An 8,326-nucleotide genomic window follows, 5' to 3' on the forward strand; every position below is an offset into this window, starting at 1 on the left:
ACACATTGAAGATCCGAGCTCGCTTATCAAACGTGTTGACAGATTAGGAAAGCAAACGGAGATCTCACAGTTCCTCTAATCTCACAGTGCTGACATAATAGGGAAACAATCGTAGTTTCGAAAGGACAAAGAAAATCTCTCTCTTTTTACATTCTGCGTTATATATATATTCTTTTACATTATGTAATGCGAAATCTGAACACACATTTCAAACATCCTATCTCTAAGCTATCTAGGAATCTGAAAAAATGTTGCACAAAATTCTACATAACATTTTATACAGTCACAGAGGAGATATATGCATTTTGAAAGTAGCAATATATAATAATACATATATATATATATATAATATATTATATATATATAGATATATAGATATATATATATATACAGTTGATGACTCAAGTATGCGTTCATCCAAGTATCTGTTTACTTATTGGTCAGTTATTTTGTAATTTTTTTTATCTCCCATTTGTCGCACCCATTACTCATTTTCTCTCAATACCTTTTCATATGTTTACATATAGTAATGAATTTTTGATTCGAGTGTAATCTTTTATGCAGTGTCGCATAAACCTTTTTTTTTGGGGGGGGGGCGGATTTTCTCGTCAAATTTCATGCCAAGTAATCAGTATCGTTTCGCTGTATTCGTACACAGTCGAAGCAACGTCTGCTATAGTCATGTTGGACAAGCATTGGCTTATTTAATTTCATATCATCTTCCAGGAGAAAGAATTTGATGAATCCCAGATGAATGTTTATTCATTTTCGTTTGTTTCGATGTTGCTGCTATTTTTTGATAACCAAAACAAGAAATCGTTCACCTTACAACTGGAATAGATGGTTCCATGTAACTTTTGGCAACTCTCAATCCAGTCTCCATACTAAGCATCTTGATTAGGTGCATTAGCCAGTAGTGACTATTAAATTTGGCTGGTCTGACTACATCATGATGTGCCCACATTCCCCATCAGCCATTTCTCACATCAAACTCTCAGTTGAGGTAGGTCAAACTGTGAATAAGTTGAATCAAGGGACTGGAACAGGAGTTAGGTCCAGTATATGGTGCAGTGAAGGCCAGTTGGCATTCACAGCTTGTTCTTAGTATCAGTGACTGTCATTTGCTGAAATGTATTAGCTTAATCCACTGTTTTTTCTCACTCTGAGTAGTGTGGTTTTTGTATTGATGGTAACATAGTTCTTCAATTTTTTTTAAATACTTACTTTTCTCTTGAGTGTGAGCCTCCTTTAAAATATCGTCTTCTGTTTTGACGTGTGTCTCTATTTAGGCTGAAAATGGCTTACTGTGTTGAAGCCAACACGTCCCTTTGTAAAATAGAAGTTCACTATAAGGCTCGTTTTGCTGGTCCTGATGAGGATCTAATATCCTAGGAATGAATGTGTAATGTTTCATGGCTGTTGTATGTAGTTCTCTGTAGACTCTGAATCCTGCGTACGTTGGCTCTGGTTTTTGTAGACAGAGACTTGTCACTTACTTCTGGTGCCCTTGACACTCAGAATCTTCTGGTAAATATGTATGGTTCCCTAAAGACTCAGAATCTTGTGCCCATTGGCTCTGGTTCATATAGACTCAGGGCCTTGGCTCTTACTTCGGGTGCCCTTGACAATAAGATTCTTCTGGTAAATGTATATGGTTCCCTAAAGACTGAGTCTTGTAAATATTGTATGTGGTTCTCTGTGGGGTCAGTTCCTTTAGCTCTAGTGTTTAGTATTTGTGCACAATCTGCATACTCATTACAATAACGATGAGCAAGTGCTGTCATACTTAATTTTATATCTGGGACCAGTTTGGGTTGATACTCAAGTGTGTGTGCTGGCTCAGAGTCTTGTAACTGTTACCTCTGTCTCATCAGTAGACGATGTTTTGTATTGGGAGGCAGCATGCTTGTCTGAAGGCATAGTATTAGTCCTTGAGTCCTGCTGGCTTTCCTTGCATAGTGATGCAACCCTTGGACAGAGCCTTGCAACCTTTCTGTACATTCTCTTGCGCTGTTCTAAGGTCAGCACGATAACGCAGAAAATTCCAACTCCCCGAAGAGTGTTCAACGCTGTAGGGATGTAGAGTAGGTAGCTGTACCACTCTTCAGAAACTCCCACATAAGAATCATACACAAATGAGGCAACTTCTGATATCCAAGTCAGTCCGGCCCAGAACACCAACTTCAATGAATCACTAAACCTGAAAGATGAAGAATAAAAGATATTATATTGAGTCAAAATGTTCCTTTATAGTGTTGAGCACAGCTAACGGTGTTGCTAGAGAGATGAGGGGGTGTGCAGACTGCACCAAGTGACGCCATTAGATTGGGTTGCACAAAAATGATTGTCCATAAAATTTCTATAAGAAATATTCATGTAAGAAATATGCTTTTTGTTAGTTTTTCCAACAAAAACATTTCTCATAATTAAGCCCAGTGCACATCATGGACTATTTTTCATTCTACCACACATATGATAAGTAAAGACCTCCATTTTAACGTTAGTTTTTGCGGCCATGTGGTAAAGGAATTCAAACAAAAACCTACCCAAGATTTTGATAGATTGGCCCAAGAATATCCAGTGACTAATGACAATTGAAGATAGAGCAAGGCGTGATCCGACCTCCAGCTTACTTGAGACACATGCAGGATTTTTCTCTTATGCATAAGTTGTAAACATTGTATTCCCAACTTTTAACATAAATTGAAACTCGCTAAAATCTATAGTCAAATAATTGTTTCAACAACGAAAATGAAAATAAATACAGTACATAATATTTATGTACTGTTTAACATGAACATTATTTCTTTTTTAAATTTTCATTCTATTAAATAAATCATAAATATTCTATCCACTGTCATCTTGTTAGTCTGCGTTCTTAGCATATTGAATAGAGACAATACAAAGGAAATACGCGAAGGATAAAGAGACGGGTAGGAAGGAAACTTACATGCTACGATTCTCATATTTCCTGAGTCCCGATGACTGTCTCTCTGCCTTGTCAGACTTTGGCCCTTGCTGAAGTCGCCTAAGTTTCGCACGTCTGACAAGTTTGCTCGCTGCCAGTAAGACAATGTTTGCACATAGGGAGATGCACATTGGCAAATATAGATAGAGCAGCTGTGCTTTTGCATCTAAAAGGAGTAAAGAATTTTGTCATCAGGAAAATTTCTCAGGCACTACACATATTGATGAAAAGATTTATATAGAATAGAATTTTTATTTTTCTCTGGTGGAGATCTCACTTTGAAATGCCAGTATTACATAGATCCTCAATCTTGAAGCATCGAACATCTGAAAGGAAGAAGACTTGCCCTACAGAATTCAAGATAACTTACCAGAGAAGAAACACTCCTTTTGCCCAAACCTTGGTGTGATGACTGAACAAGGCAAGTTGGGTCTGTAATAGTCAAGTGTCAGAGCTACTGCTGTGATGACACCTGCCACACCCCAGGCCCATAAGCAGTAGCACAGAAACCTCAGGTGTTCATTCATTCTGATACCTCTGTAAGTATAGTGTTTGAAAAAAAATAAAGATCTAAATAGTGTATGTTACTGCAAAAAAATGAGTATGCATTATTTCACAGTTGATAATAACATCCACAGTAGCGTTTGTTATGTTTGATAAACCTTGGCGATTTGTTCATTGCTGAATGCTTCTTATTGTAAACTGCACATGTAGTGGTGGTATTTATTAATACCATTTCTTAATATCTTTAGACTCTATACCTTACCAAGAAATGACAGAAGATTTTTTTTAACAATTGAGTATAACCACGTCCTCGCTCACCTTATGTTGAGGCTGTAGTGTAAACGGTTAAGTTTAGGTGTCATTCTTTTGTCTTTTTGAATTTCTCTTAAAGCTACCGAGGGGCTTCCATAGTCCACTAGGGAGTGTACATAGTCCACTAGGGAATTTACATAGTCCACTAGGGAATAATAACCAAATTTGTAGCTATAGGACTTCTTCTTCAAATAAATAAAAGAAATATGAGCTGACATGGTAACCAATCTGTGATCTGATAATCTTAATAAATATTGTCACTTAATATCTTTACCATTCATTTGGACATCGAATCTTTGAACATTACTAATAAGTAGACCAGTGTCGCTGTACTTTCATACTTAACAACTTCCAGACTCTCTCTCATTTCTAAAAGTGTTCTGGTTGGTTCCAAAGACAACAGAACGTTCAGTGCCAAAATAGAAGAAGGAAAATGCTAAGGATAATTCCATCCAAGAGTCTTTGTCACGAGGAACAATAGAATAAAGACCAGAAAGAAAGACTTTTCCAGTTTATGAAAATCATGAAGTTTGATGGTAAAACTTACATTGTGAGGACGAGCGACTCCATGGAGATAGACGTGTTCCACAGGAAGGCAGCTAAGGTTGAGAACAGCAGGGCCCCACCTGTCAGAATAAGAAAAGTGGTGATCAATAAAAGAAAGCGCCTCAGTGGTGTAGTCAGTATGGTCTTGACCTGCCACCTTGGTGGCTGTGAGTACGATTCTCGGGCATTCCACCGAGGGGTTAGAGGTGTGTATTTCTAGTGATAGAAATTCACTCTCGACGGGGTTCGAAAGTACGCGTAAAGCCGTTGGTCCCATTGCTGAATAACCACTGGTTCCATGCAACATAAAAACACCATACAAACAAACAAAAAAAACTTGCTCAGGCCCTCTGGTCTTGAAGCTTATCCCTGTTAACCCTCTATGAGCAATATCTGTGCAGGTCCTAAATTAGGGAGAATATTTATTGTTAATATGCCATTTAATACTGTATACGTAGTTTCATATTAAGGGACTAGCTTTTAAACTGACTTGTGCATAGAGAAAGAGAGAGGGAGAGAGAGATGGGGAGCAGATGAACTGGAAATTGTTGCCCAGGGTTTTCTAGGCTATTACCTTTATTTCAGGACTGGGGAAACAGGTGAAGTTACTGTGGTAATATCTTTCCAGAAGACTATTTTATCCATAAATCACGATTGAAAGGCCATCGTAAATAATATGTGCACAATAATTTGCAACATGACGAAAATATCGAGACACATGCAAGTTTACACAGAGTAGAATGCTCATATGTTGGAGACAAAGTAATTACAAGGGAAGTAGTAGTCTAGTCAACAAAAACAAGTCAGAAAATAGTAATCGGCACCTACCGATTCGGTAGTCGCGAGTTTGATTCCCCGTTCTGCCAACGTGGAATCAGAGGAATTTATTTCTGGTGATAAGAAATACATTTCTCGATTTAATGTGGTTCTGATCCCACAATAAGCTGTAGGCCCCGTTGCTAGGTAACCAATTGGTTCCTAGCCACGTAAAAATATCTAATCCTTTGGACCAGCCCCAGGAGAGCTGTTAACAAGCTCAGTGGTCTGGTTAAACTAAAGGTATACTCGTAAACTTTTAACTATCGATATGTGGTGAGTAAGGTTTTGCTACTAGCTCTGTGGTTTGGAGGGGAGGCCCACCATTGCACACTACATCAAGGATATACTTGGTAGTCTTTATTCCTGTTACTTGAGAATAAACCCTGAGGTGATACAATAGCATCGTGGTGACATAGTATATGGAGGCTCTCATTTGAAAAAATTCTGGCTCAGTTTGTACCCAAAAAAGAAAGGAAAGGAGTATTTCACAATCAAATCCCTAAGAACGTGGACCTATAGAACGAGGGAGTCTGAAGGTCTCTTTTGCACTACACCCTGGGAGATTGAAGTGTGGTCTATACCAAGGGCAAATAAATTGTTGGGGAGGAAAGTTGTTGAGCCAACTCTCCCTTATGGAAGTGAAGTGCTGATAAGGAAAACAAATGATACACACAGTTGAAGTTGCTGAAAACGACCTGAAATCTCTACAGCCAGAGGGCCAGTGAGTGTTCTATGTGGCGTAGGTCAAATAAAGTGGTAGAGGTGCAGGGTATACCTTCAATGTCTTAGTCCTAAAAGCACAATAGTTTTCTAATCATCTTGATTCTTACCGAGAGATGATTTTTGATGAACATTTTTTTGCATGAGTGAAATTTTTAAAGCTGGATTTACAATGGCTTTCACATATTTAGAAAATAATTATGCTAAAATGCCATGTTCGAAACTACCCAAAATGAAAAACTATCTCGAAGCACTAAGTAAAAGACTCCATTACTCACTAAGCACAGTGCAAGTTCCTTCATCGTGAACTACACTCAACTCAATGATCAGGATTTGAAAGGCCAGGAAGTAGGACATCACATAAGCCAGAAGGATTCTCCCAGCAAGTGTGTTAATCTGTGGGATGAAAGATGCATTATGTCGTGAACAAAGTAGGAAGAGCGAGCAGGTCTCAATAATCATAAACAGATGCAAATACACGAATTAAAAGATTGCGGATAGCTAACGTGCTTGAGAAGACACCAAGGCTTCTGCAAAATGTGAACCAAGAGATCTGTTGAATGGAAATATTTTTAAGAAAAATGAATTCGACTTTGAAGAGCAAATCAGGAATTGAACCCCAAGTATAAATATGAAGATCGTACTGGCCTCCTCTCAATAAAAAGAAAAAAATATTGGTAACCAATTAGTACAGGCATTTATAGGACTATTGACTGTTGTGTGGGTTGGGGCGGCAAGGATGAGTGAACAAGTTGCAAGTGGAGGCGAATCTATTAATGTGAAGGCACTGGGTGATGCGCCTCAGAAGTAGACTGAACAGTGGTGTGACTCACCTTTCTCACGGTATATAGTTCACGCCTTACTCTGACGGTGACCAAGAAGAGAACTGTGGCGAGTAACGCAGCGCAGGAGAATCCCAGAAGAACAGGAATGACGACGAACTTTTCCTGATGCTTCAAGAACTTTGATTCAAAATTGTTACACACTAAGACCAGAATGTCCGTGTTGTTGTAAACATCTGCATAATCGATGCAGTATTCTGTTTTTCTGACCTGTACCTTTTCTCGGATGCAGCTGTTTTCTAAAGTATTCTCCTCCACGTAGAAAATACTCATGGTCTGGTCTTCGTCAAAGCCGGCGTAATCTGAATCTGATAGTTGGCCAAAAGGAAAGTAATGCAGAACAGACACATTATTACTATTGCAGACTGGGCGTCCTGCCACTTCGATTTCCGTAACATTAGCTGCCACAAACTCTTCCGCCTTGACAATATGCAGGTCAAGAGTGTTGTTACTGACACAAGACAGGGAGTCACTGAGGTACTCTCCTTTCGGACAACATTTTCCAACATGAAGACCTTTGCTGAAACGATCGAGCAATCTAGGCGGTAAAATGTGGGCTACGTCTCTCAAGCACAATATGGCTACACTTTCTGTTGTACCTGTCATTTCTCTATAATCTTCCACACAATAATAGTAATCAGTTTGATCCCCATAGGTGGAACTTACAGACAGGCTATTGTCCTCTCCAACCATCCAGTGAGTCGATTCCTCTCCCGTTTTTAACATTGTACTACAGTTTTTTCCTTCTAATTCAGGCCATGAGATCTGTGGAAAGTGGGTTTCCGTCAGCCTAGTCATTGTCTTACTTGGAACATAATCAGGTCCTCCTGGTACACAGCCTTTGCCAGACAAGATTTCATGTGGTGGGCAGCACTTTTTAAAAACGTATCCATCAGAGTTGAGAGGCAAATGTGAATCACTGTCAGTGATATTGTGCTGAGTTGATGAAGAAAGAAATTGAATTTCCATGAGGTGCTTCAAGGTCACTCCCATTTTGCAGACTAAAGGCTTCCTTCTGCCACGCTAAGATGAATGGCGTTAGTAACAGAAAAGTGTTCTTCATGGGGTCCTTCAGTCCTTGACGTTTTTCCAGGCCTGGAAATATGTAAAATCAAACTCAGAAAGTGACATATGGCTGGCTGAGCAGTGGGTCAAGTCAAGTAGAACTCAGAAGACTTCCACTCAAGATATTTTACAAGAATTTTAAAAATCATCCATTCTTTGGTTAATTTTAAATTAGAAACCATACCTTTTCTAGTGATTTTACAATTTTCACACCTGTGGGAAATTTGGACAACAGTGACAATGGTTGCACTTTGGAAACTGGAAACCTTCATTTCGTGTTGTCAACCTCGAAGTTTTATCTCTGACATTGTAAAATTTTTTTTATTTTTTACTGATACAAGCCCAAGGAATATTTCAACCTGCTTTTGGCAATATGGTACAGAGTTGGTGTTTTTACATGCAGCACGGCACTCTTAAATACTTTGCATCACTATCAGACAGGGGAACGAAGAACTGGGTACTAAATCACTGGCTCTGTATCATGGTCTTTTACTGCTGCAGTGTGGGATCTGTGGTGAGAAGTTGAAACCAGCATTCTTTGGAAGCTTGA

General features: G+C 38.9%; 1 protein-coding gene across 1 annotated transcript; it reads right to left on the minus strand.

Annotated features, from left to right (window-relative positions):
* Nucleotides 1–590: 590 nt before the first annotated feature.
* LOC135201578 (uncharacterized) lies at nucleotides 591–7,657 on the minus strand. Its single transcript, XM_064230606.1, has 6 exons — nucleotides 6,703–7,657; nucleotides 6,148–6,265; nucleotides 4,332–4,410; nucleotides 3,339–3,505; nucleotides 2,951–3,134; nucleotides 591–2,200 (listed from the first exon to the last, which is right to left on the minus strand). Exons 1-6 carry the CDS (start codon nucleotides 7,507–7,509, stop codon nucleotides 1,840–1,842), a joined length of 1,716 nt encoding a protein of 571 aa, XP_064086676.1. The 5' UTR covers nucleotides 7,510–7,657; the 3' UTR covers nucleotides 591–1,839.
* Nucleotides 7,658–8,326: the final 669 nt, after the last annotated feature.

The sequence above is a fragment of the Macrobrachium nipponense genome, chromosome 28, assembly GCF_015104395.2.
Source record: "Macrobrachium nipponense isolate FS-2020 chromosome 28, ASM1510439v2, whole genome shotgun sequence".
Classification (NCBI taxonomy): domain Eukaryota; kingdom Metazoa; phylum Arthropoda; class Malacostraca; order Decapoda; family Palaemonidae; genus Macrobrachium; species Macrobrachium nipponense.

Bases quoted from the DNA above. Each gene is read 5' to 3' on its own strand.
- LOC135201578 (XM_064230606.1), bottom strand. From the start codon at position 7,509: ATGACTAGGCTGACGGAAACCCACTTTCCACAGATCTCATGGCCTGAA. The intron at 4,411-6,147 runs GTGAGTAATGGA...TTATTCTGACAG, and splicing joins AGGAACTTGCACTGTGCTTA to GTGGGGCCCTGCTGTTCTCA. The intron at 2,201-2,950 runs GTAAGTTTCCTT...TTCATCTTTCAG, and splicing joins AAATATGAGAATCGTAGCAT to GTTTAGTGATTCATTGAAGT.